This window comes from Metarhizium robertsii (assembly GCF_000187425.2).
Source record: "Metarhizium robertsii ARSEF 23 chromosome Unknown MAA_Scf_1, whole genome shotgun sequence".
Taxonomy (NCBI): Eukaryota; Fungi; Ascomycota; class Sordariomycetes; order Hypocreales; family Clavicipitaceae; genus Metarhizium; species Metarhizium robertsii.
In genome coordinates this window covers 7,009,623-7,030,798 of record NW_011942149.1, presented here as the reverse complement: position 1 = coordinate 7,030,798, position 21,176 = coordinate 7,009,623, and the positions used below count along the sequence as shown (strand labels likewise).

The following is a 21,176-nucleotide window of genomic DNA, read 5'->3' as shown; positions in this document are numbered from 1 at the left end:
TCACTCCTTTCGAAACGTAAGATAATATCTTCCCTTGGGAAACCTAGGTATTCGTTAGAACAGGAAAATATTGAACCAATATCATAGTATCAATACTTACGATCCATTCGCCGCCTCGATAATTCTTGCTTTGACTTCCTTCCACAAGTCAGCATCGTCTCGAACGCATTGAGGCAGAGTCGATAGACGGCCATCCAAGTAGCATTCCACGTCTCCCGGGTCTGCTCGAATGAGTAGCGTTTCGTCTCTTGGAAAAGATGTTTCAATACTCTCCATAGGGCGGGATGTCGTCATAACCCTTGTATCGGTGTAAATTTGCAAACGGCAAACATAGGTCAGTAAAGCTTCGCGGACAGGGTCCGAACACTGATCCAAAGCATCGATGACTAAATATGCTGGACCTTCCTCGTCAACAAGACGAGTTATTGCGTCGAAAATATCCAGAGTGACGAGTTCTCTTCCTATTATCATGGGTTTTTCGAAGACCTCTTTGACTGACTCAGGAATGGAAGTGCATTGGCTAAGAAACTGATGAAGGACCATGCCGAGCAGATTTTTAATAGTCTGCTCTTCTTCACTTTTGGAGTTGCAGTATATGAATGCAACAGGTGATCGTCTGCCGGGTTGAGCTCGTATATGCTCTATCGCGATCGATGCCAGTACAGTTTTGCCAGTGCCGGGAGCACCGGGACAGTAGAGACCCTGGTACTCTCCCCCCAGCCACATAGTAAATTCGGGAGACTCTAGAAACCACTGCCCAGTTCCCGGTTGTCTCTGCTGAAGAATTTCCGCATGTTGTTCTTCGTAGGTGGGAGAAGAGATGATCAAATCCAAAATGTCGTCACGTTCTTTACGTTGTTGTTCTATAAAGAGTTAATACAATGAATTTTGCATAATACTTGGAGAGCTTCTCGAACCATGTAATAGACGCTCAAGGTCTTGATTTGTAGACTCGGCCTCTTCAGGCGCTACATAGAAATAATTGTCAGCCTTGGCCCTTCCTCTCTTCTGCTGGTCTGGACTCACTCTGCTTCATAATTCCCAATTCCTCCTCTGCCGGCGCCACCTTTCCTGCGGGTATGATTTGGAGAAGCTCCTTGGCATATGCCGCTGCCGTTGCCGCCGCATACCTTTGCCAGCGCTCATTCCTGTGGGAGTCGGAATAGTGGCAGATCCCTCGTATGACAAGACACGGTACATCGGGCATGAGCCCATACGCCATCGTCTCAAGGCAAAGTATCCCCTGCTCCCGTCGGAACCTCTCTCGAGTAGAACTATTCCATATATCCTGAGGACCTGAGCCAATAATACCGTAGTGAATTACAGGATCGTTCGTGTCTCTGGGCTCTCGATGTACCAGTCGCTCCTTGTCGCACATTTCACAGCCTCCCTCTTCCCCCTTGTGCTGGAAATCCTCTTCGAACAGCTCATCGTGCTCGTGACCTTGATACTGGAACTTCGGCCTCAGCCCCGGCTTCAACGTCAGTATATCCGAAATATGCCGACTGATTGCGCTCCTCACAGTCTCGCTTTTTGCACGAAGTTCTGAGACTGCGTCTGTAAGTATCGCCGGCGGTTTGTTAAAAAAGTCTCTTTGAGTAAATTCGCCCTCCTGAAATACTTGCTCCCGGCCGTATTTTAAAACGCCTCCTATTGGTTGTGTAAGCTCAGATATTTCCTTGATCCAAAACAATTCTCTCTTACCATAGTTGCCTTCTGAGTGCCCGACCACTACATCCCCAAGCCGGATGTCTTTATTCGGATCGTCGCTTGGGGTGGTTGGCGCTCCGCCTCCAAAGCCGGCCATCAAGACAAAGCGGATATTCGGAAAGTCGTGGAGTAGTTTGTTTTCTGCCCAAGTCACAGCGGTTGCATTCTCTTCTCCACATCCTAGCCAAATAATAACAATATTATGCTGTCCAATCTGTCCCAAGGTAAAGCCATCTAAAGACCGTGGACGAAGGGCTGGGTGCTTCTCATCTAACATTAGTGTAGACGCTGCCAACTCGATTGGAGAAGTGCAAATCAATCCTACAGTGTAATCTCCATATGTGTAGCTCATTTTGGTGGCGTACAAAATATAGCGCGGCCGTGTATCGATGGTAGGCACCGTGGACGTTGGGAATGATCTGGTAAGAACAGCTTCGCTTGGCCATGCGCATCAACACCGAGTTAAAGCTATATCCCGAGGTTAGCAGGACCAAAAACAACAACAGTGGGGGTCCTTACGTGACGCGGTGGTGATTTCGTGGCCTTTACCGGAGCGCTCTTATTCAAATGACAGAGGAAAAGAAGGACCCGTTGGTCCGCCCTCTTTAGTCCGAAAAACGTGGAGTAAATAGATTTCTTAGCGTGAGGGCTAAAGACCGAGCCTCATGACACTCGTAAGTCGGAAGCGAGCGCCGAGTTGGGAACGGGAGGGTAAGGAAACAAAAACCGCAGGCCAGATGACTGGGTGGGTGGATAGCTTTTATAATCACGCCTGCGTGCTACCTGTTATCCATTGTGCTCAGTGAATGGTCCATCGTGTTCAGTGAAGCGTCTATCGTGCTTAGTGAACAGTCCATCTTACTTGTTGAACAGAATATTCTACTCAGTGAATAGTTTATTTTACGTAGTGAACAGTCTATCCTACTCAGTAAATGGTGAAACGCTACGACATGTAAGCTGACGCTGATCGTTTCCTTTTTGGTCTTGATAAAGCGCCGACATAACAAAGGCGTTGGGCCAACAACAGTTACACAACAACAAAGGAGGCATCACGAGGCCAAGGACCTTTAATACCCCAGGGCAGATCATCAAAGATTGCATTAAATTGATCATGTTCGAGCAGATGCACTGCCCTTGTCATGCGGTGTCACCTTGCACCACGCTCAGATCTCTCAAAGAGCGAACAGGAGCTTAACAAAAGATAAACACATAGCCTATTGCTCTGACCTGGGTGTGGTGTGATGGAACAAGGCTTGGGCTGGTTTTGCGATCGGGATGGAACAGCTCTGTCTCCACTCCGCCCATATGGCAGCAAACCTCAGCGTCTCAAGACAGGTGGCCAACACACATCAAAACGGTGCCGCGGTAGGAAGTCGACACAGTCGAGGATTCACTTACTGTGGTCTCCGTCGATCGACTATTTCAAGCTAATAGTTTTGCTAGCAGTCTGCTGAGTGCTCTACCGTCTACGGCGAAAACGAGGACACCGCCAACACACCGCGATACGACCACGATGTGTCCCTTGCTTCTGCAGGCATCGCACCGAACAGAGCCGAGTGACTTGGCCCTATTGTTCAGGATGTCACAGCCTGTCCAGCGCAGGAGCTTGGCCTGCAACAGCCCAAAAGCATCCACGCTGGCTCTGAATCACTGGCCTGCCCATGGCTCTGCGACCTCTCTGCCACCAGCTCTTGCTCAGCCGGGCAATCGGGCCGGTGGAATGTTCATCGTCACGACGTCGAGTCTCGGACTGTTCCGTCATAAATCGAGCTTCGGGTCGTCCCGTCCCTAGCGCCATCCCCAAACTGGCAGTTTTCGGTGCGCCCAGCGTTTGTGGGGACCTGGGTTCCAATTACACATAAAAAGTCAAGTCAATAGCCTCTGGCTACGCCGTTTTCTTCGTGACAACACTCATTAACAGTAACAGCATCGTCGCTGGCCTCCATGCCGGCCACGCAGCCAACAGGATTCGCTCCCGGCGACAAAGATGACAGAAACCGGGGTAATATGAGACATGACATGAACGGCTCCACGGCAGCATGCTGTGCAACAAAAGACGGCATCGGAGACACACATGTCATTGCGTCAGCAGCAGAATTGCCGAGCGGGACCACCCGCGCTGCAAATGCCTTGTGGCGCACCGCCTTGCCGTCTCAGTTTTCTCCTCTTTCGAGTCGGGGTTGCTCAGTACAGTCTCGACCAATCATGTCATATCCACGGCCGAGTTAATGCGTGTTTTTAGCTCAGCAGCGCCGCTCGCCGACCCGGCACTGAATGCCGCCAGAGACGAATGCCCCAGACGTGCCGCCTCGAATTCGCAGGTTCCATCTTAAACGCCGTTTTCACCAACTGGCATGTCAGCTGATAGACTTTTCTCGTGTCATCGCAGGACAGAGTAGACTGAAGGCCAAGTGTGCTGGCCACAAGCCGCCTCGACAAGCCCGGCTTCACAGGGTTCAAGATGTCCTGCTGTCTGGCTGCCGTGGTATAGTCACTGGACCGGAAATGGCAGCTTTGACACATTAACAGCTTATGCTATTCTGTATCCCTTGGTCTGATCTCTTCGCAGGTATTTGTATGGAGCATGGTAAACCGATCACCGAGTAAACCTGAATAACTTGTTCGGGAAAATCTTTTTTTTACTGGCTAACGATTTTAAATAACCAACCAGTCTGGCCGCAAATAGCAGTCATGGTATTATAGACTAGTCATCTACATCTGCTCCGTCAACACCATCCACCCATCAACCCCTACAACTTTGGTCTTCACAAATACTTATTGGCACCAAGCCACTCCTTCAGAGCAGCAGCATCACGCTTCTTGTACGCAGCGCGGCCGCGAATCTTGTCCTTGACCGTCTCCAGAGTTCGGTCAAAGCTCTTGGTATCCTTGTCCTTGAAGAACTGCTCAATGTCGTCCACGGCAGACACATCAGTGAACCCGCCCAGACTGACACGCACGAATCGGTCGACAACAATGGGGTTGCCGAGCTTGGCAACGCACGCATCCCAGTTGGCCTTCATGAAAGCCCACTGCACCTGGCGACCGACGGGGTTGCCGGCCAGACCCATGCCAAGGACGTGCATGTCAGCGGCGTTGACGGCGTTGCTTGGGGGAGACTCGTTGAAGTTGAAGGAGACGATTTGTTCCTTGAGGATCTGTTCGTCCTCGGGCGCCGAAAGAGCATTAAGGCAGATCAGCTTGCCATCAATGGACTTGGTGTTGAACCACTCGTTCTTCAGGATCTCGACTGCGCGGGCGGTATCCTTCTTGACGGCAGCACGCCAGACAGGGAGTCGCAAAGAGGGCGGGAGGGGGTTGGCCTCGGCGTTCTCGTGCCAGGCATTGAAGCGCCTCAGAGCTTCTTTCTCGGCCCTAGTAGAACATTAGTAACGAGATTGTAAATTGAATACGAAGAGACCAAAAGGCTACTTACTCGGCGTGCCCGCTGGCAACAGCAACGCCAATAATGCGCTTGCGCAACATGGTGGTCAAGTATTCTTCATTCTCAGCGGCATCCCAGCCAATCTCCTTGACCTTGTCCGAGATGAGCTTGAGAGCAAAGTTTTCCAGACCCGTCTTGATCTCCTTGTCCTCGTTAAAGACAGACTTGACAGAGCCGATGGAGTCAAGGACCTGGGTCCAGACAAGAGGGTGAGTCTCTTTGCTAAAGCCTTCGAGGAAGGTTAACAGAGCAGCAGACGTGCTGTTCCCGGCAAAGGCCAAATCTGCAGTAGAACCAATAATGGCAATCTTGTCCTCGGTGCTCAGTTTGTCGAGTTGGGTGCTGAGCTTGGCAAGGCGAGAAGGGGGGTAGTTGACGCGGTAGAAACCAGTGGCGCCGCTGTTGAGCTTATAGAACTCATCATCAATATCGCGGATGGTCTCCTCCTTCTGGAGAAGGGACATAGTGTTGACACCAGTCTCCCCCTTCTTGCCCTCGAGGCCAAGAGGAACCCACCACGTTGTGGTGTCATCTTCGGGCTTGACGTCGCCGGTGGACAGGAATCGAGACTGTCTGATGGAGATTTGGCCGGGCTCCTCGGCAACTGTAACCACAGGGTGACCAATCTTGGAGATCCAGGGTCCCATGAGAGTATTGACGTCCTTGCCAGAGGCCTCGCTCAGCGCATCCCATAGAGCCTTAGTCTTGGCATTGCCGTAAGCGTGGGCCTTGAGGTAGTTGGAAACGCCCTTGAGGAAGGTTTCAACGCCTAGATGGTTGGCCAACATGCGAATGGCAGAGCAGCCCTTGAGGTAGCTGATGGAGTCGAAGATCTGATTGACATCGAGGGCATCACGTACAGGGACGTGGATGGGGTGGCTGGCACGGATACCATCGAGACGGAAAGCAGCCTCCATGCCCTCGTTGACGAACTGAGCCCAGACCTGCCAGTCGGGGTGCAGGTGGTCGACAGCGTGCCAACCGACCCACGTAGCAAAACCCTCATTCAGCCACAGCTCATCCCACCAGTCCATGGTGACCAAGTTGCCGAACCACTGGTGAGCAAGCTCATGGGCAACAACGTAAGCGACGGCATTCTTGAATCGAGCATCCGAGGTCTTCTCATCAAAGAGAACCTGGGTGGTACGGTAGGTGACGAGACCCCAGTTCTCCATGGCACCGTGGGTGAACTCGTGGACGGCCAAAAGATCGGACTTGGGGAGTGGGTAGTCAATGTCGAAGATCTTGGAGAAGAAGTCGATAATCTTGGGGGCGTGCTGCAAAGCCCACCGTCCTTGTTCCTTGAGACCTCGCGTGGTATAGACACGGACGGGAATTTGCTTGCCATTGTACCGACGGTCCGTGAGCTGCTCAATGTACTCAAAGTCACCAACAGCCCATGCCAGGAGGTAGGTGCTCATGACGGGAGAAGTCTCAAAGGAAACCATGTTCCATCCATCCTTGGTAGGCTTGGTTTCCTTGACGGGCATGTTGCTGAGAGCGACCTGGTCGGTGGGTATTTCAATCTCAAAGTCAAAAGTGGCCTTCAGGTTGGGCTCGTCAAAGCAGGGGAAAGCACGTCGGGCATCGCAAGACTCAAACTGGGTGCTGAACATGTAATGCCACTCGTCATCACGAGGAACCGACTTGGCAGGAGTAACGGCAGGCTTGTACTTGGAGCGGTAAAAGCCAGCCATCTCGTTGTTCATGATGCCCTCGAAGTCGATAACAACGGATGCCTTCTTGGAGACGGGGAGCTCCTGGTCAAAGGTGATGGTAGCGCGTTGGGCACGTTCATCGTAGGTGAAGTTGGTAGACTGGATGGCCTGAGAGGACTTGGTGTGGTCTACAAGGACCTTGGCGCTGGTAATCTTAATCTCGAGGGTGTTGAGGACAATCTCCTTGGTGGGCTTGACAATCTCGGAATCGATGCTGCGAGAGTTATTAGCTGGCAGAAGACCTCGGACGACTCTAGAGATGAGAAGCCAAAGCGTACGTCACTGTACCCTGGTAGGTCCAGTTCTTGAACTCGAGGTCTCGCAGAGACACATTGTAGTGAACGGGCTTGAGGTTGTCGGGAAGAATCTCGCGGTCAGCCATCTTTGCAGGATTTCTTGCTCTGGCGTGAGCAGAACAGAACCGAGATTGTGTCTGGCGAAAGAGACTGGGGGAGATTGAAAGAGTTAGCTTCAAGCTGATGCGGAATGGCAAGAGATGGAATCAAGCTGTGCCAGGAAGGTGGCGTCTGGAGCTAGCCTGAGGCACACGATGAGCTTGGAGCCAGTGTCTCTTGGCCGACAGACTAATAATTCCGTATGACCGCAGCACCAGGACTAATAGCCAACGTAATAAAATAGATTATAGCGTCGCGAATATGCAGGCAGAAGCTGTTACGAAAGGCTTTGTTCCCAAGCTCTACCCTTCGCCGCCGACGCCATGGTGGGACGAGGGACCTTTGAGAGCGGGGGACCGAGTGCAGGAAGTCAATCGTCCAATCATGGGTTGGGATAAGGCGAAGTGGGGGGAGGGGCAAAGCTGGGAGGACGCGAGAATTTGCCGTGCCACTCCAATGTTCCGTCGCCAATGTGAGCCAATGCATCCATCAATTCGAATGGTGCATGCAGCGGAACATGGAACGGAAGAGGCGCCGCGCCATGAATATAGCCGACCGGCTGAAAGAGGCAATTGCTTCACTGCCAACGAAAACATATAGACGTACCTCGTAAACGCAGAACCAAAGACGAGCGAGCGTGGTCGACTCGACAAAGCTCCCCCAGAAGCACGCGCCACACCCGACGAACCCGTCTTGCATGTCGAAACCGCGTTTGAAGATTCCGCAGGCCAAACCAAGGCCGAGGCCGAATTCGACACCAGGCAGCTCAACGCCCTCGTCCCATCAACGGCTCCAAAGGCCGCCTTGCTTCGGGTCAACAGCACGGCTCGTCTCCACCAAGGAGCACGACCAAGACCGCCGAGTTGCCACATCAGGCATGTCGACATGGCTGAACCCCCGTAAATTTGTCAATTGGCCAGCCGTGCTTCCGAAGCTTGGTCCCGAACAGCAGACTTTTTGTTTTTCCTTCCCGCCTTCTATCAACGGGCTGTTCCTGGCAGCAATGTAGCTCAATTGAAGACGTCGTATGGTGGCTGTGGGCGCTGTTCGTCCCAAGGACGGGCTACCGTACCCGTCCGTGTAGCTCCGCGTGAATCGCAACTCGGCGCGATGTTCGAACCGGCACTTTTGTACGTTGCAGTCGGGGCCCGACGCACACAAGTAGCAGACGATGAAAAGAAGAAATGAATGAAAGAACTCTGCAAAGAATACACAGATATGGTACAGTATTAATACAAGTGGCGATACAGGCCATACGCGGCCGCCAGTAATCGCGCCGTCGTCGGGACTATGCGTGAGAGAAATTTCATGCGCGTTGAGGCTGCGATGCTGGAAAAGGAGCACGTTGGGTGTGTGCGGATTGTGGCGCACACTGTGTTGCGCACGGTGCGTGATGCGATGGAGGGTGTCGTGCATTTGCATCCAGGAGCCAGGTGCTGGTACTTGCAAAACGTTTTTAAGGACATACTTGTAGCCGGGTTTGCAGTTTGATAGTATAATGTGCCTTGGATGGACCTATGGCACCATCCCATTTGTTGGGCAGCCGTCATGTTTTAAACGGCTGAAGCAGACCGCCTTGGAAATAAGGAAAACTGTGTAAAGCAAGTAACCAGGCCGTCAATCAGCCGGGCAGCCTTCTTTGACCAAACCCAGGCAAACCTCCTTCGTCAGGAAATCTGTCAAAGCTACTTAGGTAGTAAACCGACCGGATACCCTACTACTTTAGCCAAACTCAAACAGACCTCCTTGACATTCAGCAAATCTCCAAGCAACGGCACCGGCGGTCCAAACACATCGACGAGTACACATTCAGCAAGCGTCCTTGGGCCAAATCAGACCGTCTTTCAACATGGCCATCGACTTGGAGCCACCAACTCCATCGCATCTATCCGGCCCGAATCAAGATCGGTACAAGACGCCCAGGTTCCCAGTCGAATGGCACGGACCGAAAACACTCCAACAGACACCACGTCATACACATTACACACAGCAACTAGTAACTAATAAACCAACAAGTCTTGAAGCGCTAGCCAATAAAATAATGTCAAACCACGGCCGAAAAAAATATACATACATACACCATGCAGTACCCTAAATGAGCCCAACTAAGCATGCCGCTGAACCAGTATTCATCCGTCCGCAACGCCGTTCAAAAAAAAAAACAAGGTCCTCACCATGCGTCATTCGTCAATAACATTATTCAATCGAGTCCTATCCCATTGCGCTCTCATGCTTCAATTTCAATCCCGTACCGAACTTCATGCACCCGCGCCCATCACGCCGTCTCCTCCTGCTGCACCTTTATCGCAATCTCATCCCACCAAGTGCCGTGTGCCGCCCTGTCCACAATCCCAACCTTGTCCAACAAGTCGGAAATACCTCGAACCCGCTCGACAAACTCGGACAACCCCAAGCTGGCCAGTCTCTCGCCCGCCGTATTCGCCGCCTTGACCTTCTCACTCGCCGAGCCTGGCGCAAGTCTGGCAAGGATATTGCCCCTCAAGCGCGTCAAGAGTAGCCGCAGCACGGGCTCCCTGGGCTCGATGTTTTGTTGCGACATTTCTTGGCTCGCCTTGAGGACCTTGGTCACAAGCGCCCGCAGATGAGACTTGGTGACGGCTGGCATGGACCGGCCTGCTTCGAGAGCCGCCATTGTTCCCTGCACCGTGGCATCCAATGACGAATGGTTGGCTTCGAGAACAGTCATGATGCGGTTTGCTTCCGTCTTCCACGCGGAGCGAACATCTCTCTTGAGGAGGTTCTTGCACTGCAGCAGTACGGCCCCGGCGGTAATGATGCGCTGAATCATGCAAGACACTTCGTTGATTCGTCGGTGGTCAAGCCGCAGCATTTCGGGTATCTGCTCCAGCTTCACTGGTGTGGGCTGGGTGAAAACATCCACCAGCATCTGGGCATAGAACCGAGCAGCCCCGGGCTTCGACTTTGGTTGGTTGATGCCCTCGGGATCGCGCTTCTGCACCTCGTTGATGACCTTGGTCGTGGCCAATCTCCAAGCAGCCTCGGCAACGTGTAGATCCATATCACCCTCGTCAACATCTGTCGAGAACCGCTTCGCTTCGTACGGAGCAGCACAATCTATGAGCTGTGGCGCCGCGATACGCAGTAAATAGTTGATGTAGTCGCAAAGCATCACGTCGATGAAGCTGTTCAGCGCCTCGACCCGATCAATCAAATCGCCGTCGCTTAGTTTATTCTGCACCAAATCCTTGGCTTCATCGTCTCGGAATGGGGCGCACAATTTGGGAATCAACGAGCCCATGGCCGTGAAGAACTTCTCGTATGAGAAACTGCCCACAACGAACTGTCTCTCAGCCAATTCGGGGTCTATAATCTCTCCAATGAAGTTATACATGGAATTGCCGGGTTTCAATAGACGCTGCAGCTTCTCTTTGATATTCTTCGCCATAAGAATGAAATACCTGAAATTTGACTCGGCATCATTCTCAGCCATGGCAGCACGCATCTGCATATACAGCGGCCGTGCAAGAACAGCCTGCTGCTCGACATACTCCTCGGATGGAACTTGATACTCCTTGTTGATTGCCAGTTCATGTACGATAATGCGATTATCGGGGAGCAAGCCGTTGAGCCCAGTCTTGGCCACGGCCAGCTTACTTTCGGTTCTGCCTGAAGGTGTCGCCGGTGGAGTGAGGGTTTGCGCCTCAGACGACACGAGGCTTGAAGCCGTGGCCGTCACATCACCAGCAGATCCCTCGGCAACTCGCGGCTTCATGTCCCCAGTCTGTTTCTTTGCCTTGCGAGACTTCCTCGCCTCACTTACCGCCTTGAAGATTAGCTTCTTGCCCTTCTCCGCGCCGGCCAGCTTCTTGATTCGCACTATGAGCATAAGCTGAGAGTCCTCGATGCTTTGGCGGTAAAGACTAGCCGCGGCGTCGCCTGTGGTATCTTTGACCGTTTGGAAGATTGCATCCAGCTCCACAAACTGCATCAGCATGACTTCAATCAGTGCGTTGGAATCGCGGGACTTCCACGCAATGAAGGCGTTGTAAAACACGGCATATGCTTCAGGAAGAGTGGATTCCAGAGCCGGCGGCATGGTATATCGGTTGGACGCGGTCAGTCGAACAAAGATGTTTTCAAAGTTGACCAGAAGATCTTTGGCCTTGCCAACCAAATCCTGCAATTGGGGATTCGCCAAGTCTGTACTCGGTAACCGGTGAGAACCCAGGGCATCGGGTTCGCCCCCGTTCTTGTTGATGAGGACTTGGTTAGGATGACCCAAGATGAGGAATGCACTCAAGAATGTGCGAACAGCAGCCATTTCGTCCACGGACCTCGGCTCTCCTTCTTTGAGACCACAGATCCTTAGCAGCCGTGCCGTGACTATGAGAACCTTTTCCTGCGCCAATAGTTCCACCACTGTATCGAAAGACGTATCCCGAATGCCGTCTACGGATAGTCCCAGGCTGTTGAACTCTTGTATGATGCGTTTTCGAGTGCGGCCCCTCCACCATCCTTGAATGCATGCAGCAGCATCGTCTTGGCTCAGCGTAGGTTTCGTATCCTCCTTTACTTGCGCCAGGGTTTCGTTTGCTTTTCTGGCCATGACGCTCTGGCCACGCGCCCGCTTCGTAGCGCTTTTGTTTAGGAGCTCCTCTCTCCTCCTCTCTGCCTCAGCCATGCGCTCCTCCATTTGGGCGCGCATCTTGGCAATCTCCTGCTCCCTTCTCTCCTTGGTAAGTTCGGCAACTTGTTTCGCCTTTCGCACCTCCTCTGCGCAGTTGGCAACAATCTCGGCAAGATTGCGTTGTCGAGCCTGTTGCGCAGCAAGCGTGCGTAGCTCGGACGCGGTTGGGCCGCGAGGTGCAGCCTTGGCAAGCGCAGCACGATGTCGCACCTTTTCGGCATGAGCGGCCCGGTCAGCAAGACGGGCTCGTCGGTCCTCCAGAAACGAGGCTCGTCGAAGGTGCTGTGCGACATACTTGCTCTGGTCATTGTCGTTGCGGGATGGGCCGTGGTGAAGAGAGGAGCAGCGCGAGTGCGCAGACGAGATGGAATTGCGTCGCGACGAAGCCGCCGAGTCTCTGCGACGGGCTTGCGACGGGCGATAGAAGCGGGCGGCGACTCTCGGGGGCGGAGTATATATTCTGTTATCATGTTCAAGCACGTCATCGTCAGAGGGCGGCATGGCAAGGTCCAAATCCATGGCTGTCGAGTCGTCGGAAGTAGGGCAGTTGGATTCTTCGAGATTGCGCGAGGGTTCGCTAAGGTCGGGGGAAGGGCGATGCATCGTGTCTGTCGGAGTAGACGATACTGCGGCTGTTTTTTAGGAGAAAAGTGTATCCGGAAGGTGGGAGTTTAAACTTTTTTGGGAAATTCGAAATAAGGTACGCCGCAACCGTTTGCGGTACCAGCCGCACAACAAGTCCGAGTCAGACCTCAGAGTTCGCGGGGTGACGACGACGTACGGAACAGCCCCCCTCTCCCAGAACCTGGATGAGGACGAGGACGACAACGGTGTGCAATAGAGCGCAGTATATTTGCGCTACGAAAGCGAACAGTCGACCCAAATGGATTATCGTGTGGCGACGGCGTCGAGTCGAATAGTTGACCGACTTGGAGGCAACGCTCAGTGGCCTGTGCACGCACTAAGTTGAGTCGAGGTTGGGAATGAAGGGAAGCGACAATACGTTCGAGGACTTGATAAACAGCAACAAAATCGGTCCGCTTGCACTCCTGTACAGAAATGTCGAATTGTTTTCAGACAATCGTCAAAAACAAACAAAGTCGATCAAGTTCACGCCGCCGCCAATCTAGTCCAGCGACGAAGCCAGATACGGTGCAGGCGGGGAGAGCCTGAAGGCTGGAGCGTGGCGACGGTGGCGGCAATAGCACACGGCGTCTTCTGACAACTAAGAAGCACCGAACGTCGTCAAAACCACGCCCTGCACAGCTCGTGAATTCGATTCCAGCAGCGAGAGGATGTAGAGGAGAAGGTTATCGCAGAGGCCCGTATCGCTAGCCGCCACCCATTGATGGTCATGGCAAGTTTGGGAAGGCGCTCCGACCGACCACTCGATTCCTTCCGCGCTGGAAGGTTCCAGTTTCGGATGGGTGGGGCGGAACCAGCATCTTCAACTCCTCACAATGAGCGCTGACGTGAAGGTGTAAAAATGCGCAATCAATAACTCGTGGCTCGTGCGTGCCACGGCTCGAGCCAAGCAAGACCAACGAGGCATCGCACGAGGGCGCTACTGTCTGATGCTTTGCTGCAGAGCCCCGAGACAGCTGGCCGAAAAAAAAGTAAAGTAAAAATAACAATAACAATAACAATGCTCCGTAGTACTACGGAGTACCACCTTGGACAAGGCCGCTGTCCACATCCAGCATCGGCAGGGGCAGCGGAGCCCGGACTCGGAATCTGGAAGGCGCGAGGTGCCATGTGCCATGCAGGAGAGCGTCCAGAACTTGCATTGCATGAGATCTTGGGAACATGGACGGAATCTTGCCTCTTGGTTTGGCCTAACCCGGGCAGGGATAGGAGACTAATGATGCAGGGTTGCAAAACGCTGACACATCACATGACTGACGGTGAACACTGCCCTTACAAGGGGGGCCAGGCGCCTTCGCACACTCAACGGGATACGGGGCAGGCATAGTGGCTCGACTACGTATTCGCTGACGGATAAAACGGGCGGCACGACAGCGTCCAGTTATCATATCATGTCAATTATTCCTATTCGTAACGCTGCTACACATCTAGGTGCTCACGGCTGCCTACGTGTTTCGGGCTCGCCCAACCGTGTTGCTGTCATGTCCACAGTGGCATTTCTAGCAACCTCTGTCCTCGAGGTGCTTGCTGTCGCTCGTGTAAATTCCCCAAGACTCAGGAAGGTTATCCTGGTCTCAATATCAATCCCAAAACAAACCCCCCCCCCCCCCCCCTTTTTTCATGTTGCCCGAATCTCTCCTCTAGCTGGACAAGTGGTTTAAACCCAAATAATTTCGCCGATTCCATGTATATGTCCCGCTTATCCTCATGCCAGCTCGTTTTATGCCGTGCGACGCTATAATGCAATGTCCACTTCCTTGACCGTGTTCTGATATTTGGCCGACTCTCCCATCACCAAAAGGCCCGCCCGTTTCCTCCGTATCTTACTCTCAGCTCCTCACTTGTTGGAGACTACCGCTTCGTGCCCGACCTCCCATACTACTCCAGGTCTTGTCTTGCATCCTATTGAGCCATTCCAGAATGGTTTCGTAACACAGCACGTACTGCCTAAGACTCTGGACCATGCTAAGCCTTTGTTCTCGGAAATCTTGAACCGTCTTTTGGATCAAATCCACACCGTCGTCTCGTACCCAAGTCGTATCGATGTCAAATGACTCCCATGTCTGTGAATTATGGCCACCCGTGCCTCTATCCAAGAAGCCTCGAGAGGCGCCATCCTTGGTCGTCATTGGGAAAACGAATTCGTCGTGAGTGCTCATTTTGACGTCGCCGTCGCCGTCTTTCGTTTGTGGCCCTGAGACATTGGCCTGCCGCTGGCGTTTGAGCATGTCAATGACGCTGTCAACTGTGCAGAAAGCTCCTGTGCGTCCACATCCTGCTGAGCAATGTACCAACATGGGCCGAGAATTGGCGTCTTGTTCCGGTTCATCATACCAGGTTACCGGGATCGAGTCAATGGTTGGTATCTTGGAGCCCATTGACGTCGTCTCCACTGGCCTGGCGGCTCGCTGCATCACGTTGGCGAGTTCAACCAGGGCTAGCAGGTGTGATGGCTGAGCGGGAGTTCCAAAGTCTGGCCAGGCCGCAAAATGCAGGTGGGTGATTTCTCGCATCGGCGCAAAAGGGTGCGCGGCATGGGATAGGGCAAACTTTCTAATCGTGACATATGGCGTCTCTGACTGTCCCTGGCTTTGTGCCCTTGCTGGACTTGATGACGGAAAGGTAGTTGTCGTGTTCGCGCGCTTGCGTCCAAACTCATGCGACGAGGACGAGGTGGGGGTCGGGCTCGATTCGGATCGGTGCTTATCAATGTCTAGAGAAGCCTTCTTTTCTGACAATGCCTTCAGCCTGATGGGTCCAAAGTCTCTACCTTTCCAGTACGGGTGGCACTTGAGTTGGCCGCCTTCACTCTCGGCCGTCAACATGACGATAACGCGGACATCTTGCTCCCAAATGACTGACCAAAAGTCCTACATGGGCGTGTTAGCTGGAGATTTCGCGGGCCTGCTCTAGACATCAACGAGCAAACGCAAAAGGATTCAGAAACCCACCTCATACGTCGCAGGCAGTGGCCCTTGGGTAGCAATGTATCGTTTATTGCTCCTTGATGCAGACAGGTGGCTTGCGTTGACGTAGTCACACGACCCGCCGCGTGTTTCCCTGAGCCGGACTCTGGCATGCTCAAAGGGCAATATGTCCTTGTAGCGGTTCTTGGTTCCTTTTTCAACGCCTGATAATTGGAACCTGCAGTCTTGCGGATTCTGGTTAGGTTGAAAGGCTGCATATGCAGTCCGCATGCGTGACTGTTCGTCTAGTTCGATGTTTAAAAACTTGTTAGAGACCCTTTTGCCATGATCACTCCGGGATGATGCATCACGGAGCCATGTGGGCAATAATGGCGATTCCAGATCCTGGGGTCGCCCAATTTCAAATTGGCCCACACCATCGGCGAGATCCATATTCTGTCTGATATTGGAGAAGAATGGGTTGTGATCGTTCCCGGTCATGGGGAGATTGACGCCGCCTATGACCGGAGCAAGCGTGCTTTTGCTGGTATTGCCACAATTCGCCTGTGTAGACGATGATGGATTGGTCGACGAAGTGTCGACGAGTTCGGGGAATATGGCGCTGAACATTGTGAATCCGCCGCGAAGAATTGCAGTATTTCCTTGGTAGCCCTCATTGGTAAACTTCTTGATCATATTCTGCGCTGTAACGGCATCGCGCTTATCGGACGCATGCGCATCATAGACTACAATCCAGTCCGTGTCTCGCCACTTAGAGAAGTGCTCTGAATCCAAATTTCCCTGAAATGTTTGCTGTAGCTTTTTGAGGTCAAAAGTTGAACGCTTGAGCAGTGTGGTTGGTATACACAGGTTCAATGCCCCCTGGATGCGAGAGTGTGCAAAGCTCTGGGAAGAGCGGATGTCCAACAAGAGCATCTTGCCCTCGGGGACGGTTTCCATCAAGGCTTGGAGTTGACTACCGGATATCATGGACGACGGACCCATTTCCAACTTTGGCGGCAGAGTCGTAGCACGCGTTATATCGGTCAGCTCGGGTGAAGGGGGGTCCGGTTGGGGCAGGGTCAAGGATAGAAGGGAATCGTGGGGGTCTGCTCGGGGTAGATGAGGTCGCCGATGAGGCGTGTCGATTTGTCGAGGCGACTCAAAAGGCATCGAAGCCGTGATCTGGGTTGGCGGTATTAATGACGACTCCGAGTTGCGTTTCGAATCCGAGGAAACATAGGCCGAGTCGTGAAGGCTGTCATGGTCGACCTCGCTCTTGCTTGTCAGTTTTGACTTGAGGGACCTGATGGACTTTGGGAACGAGGCATCGGAGCCAGTATCGCTTGTATACGTGTGCCACCTAGGCGGTCGGGGCCGGACAGGAGTCGGGTGTGAGGTCGGCAACATGACATGAGATGTGGCGAGTGAGAAGGACTTGCCCCTGTTCAGATCGGCAGCCTTCCTGAACGCTTCGAATTCGGGATTCGGGTCCAAGGTGATTTGTTTTGGCAGGGCTGCGGCAAAGGACTTGACAGACGAGCCAGGACTCCAGTTCTCTCTGGCTAGAGCAGACGACCCCCTGGGGTCATTGCTGGGTTCGATGACCAGGCCAAAGTAGTTGGGACTTGGAGCCCGGGCACTTTCTACGGCCATGGTAGGAGACAGCATTGGCGGGTAATTTTGACCGACGGAATATGGCGCTCGCGGCGAGGTTGCTGGTGAGGTTGTGGGCTTGGTCGCCCTATGCGGACGTGAGCCATGAGAGTGGTGGTGGGAATAAGGGCTGACTGCGGCAGGGGAATGCCGCGATTGAGTCTTCATGATGCAATAAGCAAGCCGTGTTGGTAGACGGTGGATGAGTCGGGATGATGCAGGCGACGAAGCACTATGTGCAGCACAAATGCTCGAGGTCCTAGAGCAGGTGCATGGCGAAAGCTTGTGTTGGTAGAATTGAAGTTTTGACGATGGCCCAAAGTATACTGTGCTGCGTCCCCAACAGGTCAGGTTGCTGGCGTCGACAAGAATGAAGAAGGGAAAGGAGTGCAAGGCCAAGTAAAGAAAAAATGAATCAAAGATGAAGGGTGAAGTCGACGACAATGACAAAGTGGGTAATGATGTACGGAGTATTCCACACACCACCAGCGCGCGCGCACGCACACACTCGCACACACACACCCGACACACACCCGACACCGACGTCAGAGGTCCAGAGTGGCGGTAAGGCGAAGACGGAGCAGCACGCAAATGGTAGGGGACCCTGACTGGCGGCAGAGACAGGCCTGCGACTGAGACGGACTTGGGTGGCGAACAGGACAGGGCCCAGAGCCGCGGGTCTCGCGATCAGTGGCGCTGGCCTGGCAGAAGTTTAAACAGACGGATGATTTCCAAGACGCAACGTAATCAATCCGTGGCCCAGAATAAAGGCGAGCAGCGCAAGGGAGAGCAAGAAGGGTCGTCGTCCAAGGGTCAGGGGGGAGCAGCCAAGACGACTAAAAAAGGAGTCTGCGCCCTGCGCTCTGCTCGTGCCAATCGACAGGGACCCCGAATTCGCAACGACGGACGAGACGAAGGAGACAGGGCGGCGGTCAGAACCCGGGCACGGCGTGAGGCTGGAAGCTCGGGGCCTGGGGCTTGAGCGTGATGAGGCTTGCGACGCTGCCTGCACACTTGCACTTGCACTTGCACGCTCGGGGTAACACAGAGGCTAGGCGCATGTAGGTAATCGAGCAGCCGGGAGAGAGCCTCTTTCGGCCATGGGACTGGCTGACAGGTCGTCGTGTGCATGTGCATGCGGACGACCATGGACAGACGGCCAGATGCACGCTGCCGCCCGGAACACGTATCTACATGCGACTTTGTGTCTCCTCCGTGTGCCGGGGACACAGCGGCATTCACCAGCTCCATGTCGATGCAAAGCCCACCTCGTTCGAGATGAATTGGCACCAGGCCTCGAGGTGCGCTGCCGGGGCCGAGAGCAGCATTGAACACGCTATTCTCACCCGGTATTGCGACTGCAACATCTGACCGAGTCGGCACGTTCGAGACAATTCCATGCTGCCTGCTTGCATCTCGTCCGAGTTGGGGTCCACAGCCGTGCAATTCGGAGAAAAGACGTCGCCGGGATTGTGAGCCAAGCTTTCTGGATTGTCGATTGCATGTTTGATGAAGCTGGTACGGAGAACACCACTGTACATGGTGTCCAGTACGGAGCACCGCCTGCTCTGGTGGGTTTGGCCAGCCACCGCGAAACCGGCGGCAGTAGCCGGTACCTGAGCTCCAGTCCAAGGTCAAAGTCAAAAAGCAGCATTCAATGTACGTCGCGACTTACGTAAAGCTGCCACGAGGGCTTCACCTCCAGGTTCCGCACCGAGTACCGATACTCTGTAGTTACTGCTTGCAACGTTCTGGACTGCTGACTCGACCAGGCTCTTGCGCCCTCCATTCCGTTTCATAGAACACCGCCCACCACCACCTCTATTCTGGCTGCTATTCCTCCTCAGCTCCACGGCCCATCGTCATCAAGGCGCCGAGCGTCTCCGCCCAGGATCCCACTGCGCAGTGCTGCCATCGTTGATCGTAGCGCTGCCAGGGGCGCCATCAAAACGCCCTACTCCGTACTCCGTATTCTCACAGACGACAAGAGTGCCCCGTTGACTGTTCCCTGACGGCGTCAGAGGGGCTCGCGTGTGCCTTCCACCAACCAACACATGCGTGGCGCCCCAGCAAAACGTCACAGCACCGCAAGACACTTGGCGATTCGAGTCGAGACCCTTTTCGATTCTCGAGAATCCACATCGAACATTGGACGCTCCACTCGCCCGTTGTCGCCGCTTCTCACCGTACCGAGTGCAGCCAACACTGTCGTGTGCAAGACCCCTCTGGGTAACCGTTCCAGCCACTGACTAAGGGACGTACAGTACGTCCAGACGAACAACCATTGCAACCATGGCGCAATACTCCGTCCGTATCAAAGGCGAGTTCGAATCATCCAAGTGCTTGAATCTCCTTGCTGCGCCTGGATGCCAATACAATGTTGCTTCCATTGCATCCAAGCAAGAAGCCCCCAATGAGCATGATGGCACGAGGCCTTTTGCAGCCCGTCTACTCCGTACTCCTAGGCGCCATCTACCTACCCTGTAGAAAGCCAACAATAGCACTGGTACCGCATTTACCACAATCCGGGACCAATCAAGAGAAAGAGGACGGATGGCTGCAAACCACCCAGTGTGTCAGGTCAGACTGTAGCCGAGTTGCATCAGGCCGCGACGTCATGCCTATTCTTCGGCGAGTCGACTTGGCCATCATCTGGTACTACACCGTGCGGAGACGCAAATTTCCTGTTAGTATCCTGCACAATGCAGCCAGGCAGAAAAGCCGAGCCTTCACCACCATTGATGGGTGAATTTTGCTTCCCTCTGCAGCCCGTGTTTGCTTCTTCATCTGTCTCATGTTGCGGTTGCAGACGCTGCTCGGCCTATGGGCTCGGCAGAGATGCAAAAAGTCGTAACGCAAACCGTAACAAAGTGCAGAGGCATGACGTCAGATGTGTCGTGTCAGTTGTTCCTTATCAGAACGTCGAGCTCGTCACGCTTGCTTGGCCCAAGGCTGCTCTGCTCCTACGGGCACTCAACTGGCATCGACTTCTGGTACTCGGTATGCTTCACGTGCTTCTCTGCTGATGAACCCACTGCACAGGTCATGTGTTTGGTGTATGTACAGTGGCCATGTCTGCCGTTTTGAACTCGAACAAGACAGTTTTTCAAGTGACGGCAGTGAGGCTGCCATCCGGGGCCCGTTGCAACCCATTGTATCCAAGCTCGCCTGCAATACCACCATCCCTCATGGAAATAAGCTGCTCTGGGCCCTCGCACAGCGGCAGCGGGATGTAGTGTTGTGTGCGTGCGTGCGTGCGCGCGCGCGAGTGTGTGTGTGTGTGTGTAGGTAGTTTACGGAATCTCAAAGGGGACATGGGAATCATGGACTATCCACATACTACGGAGTACTGAACAGCCTCATGGCGCTGGGATGGTACGATTCCGATAACCCTACGGCGTACACAACACCCAACAAACGCCCCTCAAGGGGCTTCATGGCTCCCTGTTGCATGTTAAATAGCCGCTAGCGAAATGGCGGGTATGACGGGCAGTCAAGTCGTGATGGCCTGCCCCTAAACCGTATTATGCGGGTGCAGGGAATGAAATCAAGGGCGACACCGACAAGGGACGCCATTCATGTTGGCTCATTGCGTTGGAGGCTTTGCACTCTGTCGACTCTGGGGATGAGGCTGACACCTTGGTCGAACTCGCTGGCAGTTTCAAATACATTATTCATGAATGGCAGACTGATTTCTAAAAAGACAGAAAAGCTTGACATGGAGTCGTCCGTGGTGGTAGTGTGGCTCGGTTCAAGTCGCAACTTCTGGCAGGAGCGACCGACTGGCTACCACAAGTTGCCAGGCTCTCAATATCCGGCACCAGACGTGAAAAAGCTGCTCGTGACCCTCGAGTCCTCGACAGTTGAATTGTGTTGATGCCGCCTTCACCTTTTATCACGTCAATCCAATATTGTCACTACACGGTACGAGATCGAGCTTCAGTGTCCCATCCGTCAGAAGTTGCCGAAGCACTGCCAAGAGGGGGTTTAGGGGAATGCCATTTCCGCCGAAAGGCGCCCCCCATCACGTCG

At 53.6% G+C, this 21,176-nt stretch overlaps 4 protein-coding genes across 4 annotated transcripts; all 4 read right to left on the bottom strand.

The window, feature by feature from the left end:
• On the bottom strand, positions 1–2,062 carry MAA_10742 (uncharacterized protein; the record flags this gene model as incomplete). The annotated part of the gene is made up of 4 exons (XM_011412460.1): positions 1–43; positions 101–863; positions 1,027–1,650; positions 1,705–2,062. The coding sequence occupies 4 exons, from the start codon at positions 2,060–2,062 to the stop codon at positions 1–3; spliced, it is 1,788 nt and encodes a 595-aa protein (XP_011410762.1).
• A 2,413-nt stretch (positions 2,063–4,475) lies between these two features.
• MAA_08563 (aminopeptidase N) lies at positions 4,476–7,255 on the bottom strand (the record flags this gene model as incomplete). The annotated part of the gene is made up of 3 exons (XM_007826561.1): positions 4,476–5,085; positions 5,147–7,087; positions 7,152–7,255. 3 exons carry the CDS (start codon positions 7,253–7,255, stop codon positions 4,476–4,478), a joined length of 2,655 nt encoding a protein of 884 aa, XP_007824752.1.
• A 2,288-nt stretch (positions 7,256–9,543) lies between these two features.
• On the bottom strand, positions 9,544–12,540 carry MAA_08564 (IQ calmodulin-binding motif domain protein; the record flags this gene model as incomplete). The annotated part of the gene is made up of 1 exon (XM_007826562.1): positions 9,544–12,540. The coding sequence occupies one exon, from the start codon at positions 12,538–12,540 to the stop codon at positions 9,544–9,546; it is 2,997 nt and encodes a 998-aa protein (XP_007824753.1).
• A 1,871-nt stretch (positions 12,541–14,411) lies between these two features.
• On the bottom strand, positions 14,412–17,312 carry MAA_10741 (uncharacterized protein; the record flags this gene model as incomplete). The annotated part of the gene is made up of 2 exons (XM_011412459.1): positions 14,412–15,452; positions 15,534–17,312. 2 exons carry the CDS (start codon positions 17,310–17,312, stop codon positions 14,412–14,414), a joined length of 2,820 nt encoding a protein of 939 aa, XP_011410761.1.
• Positions 17,313–21,176: the final 3,864 nt, after the last annotated feature.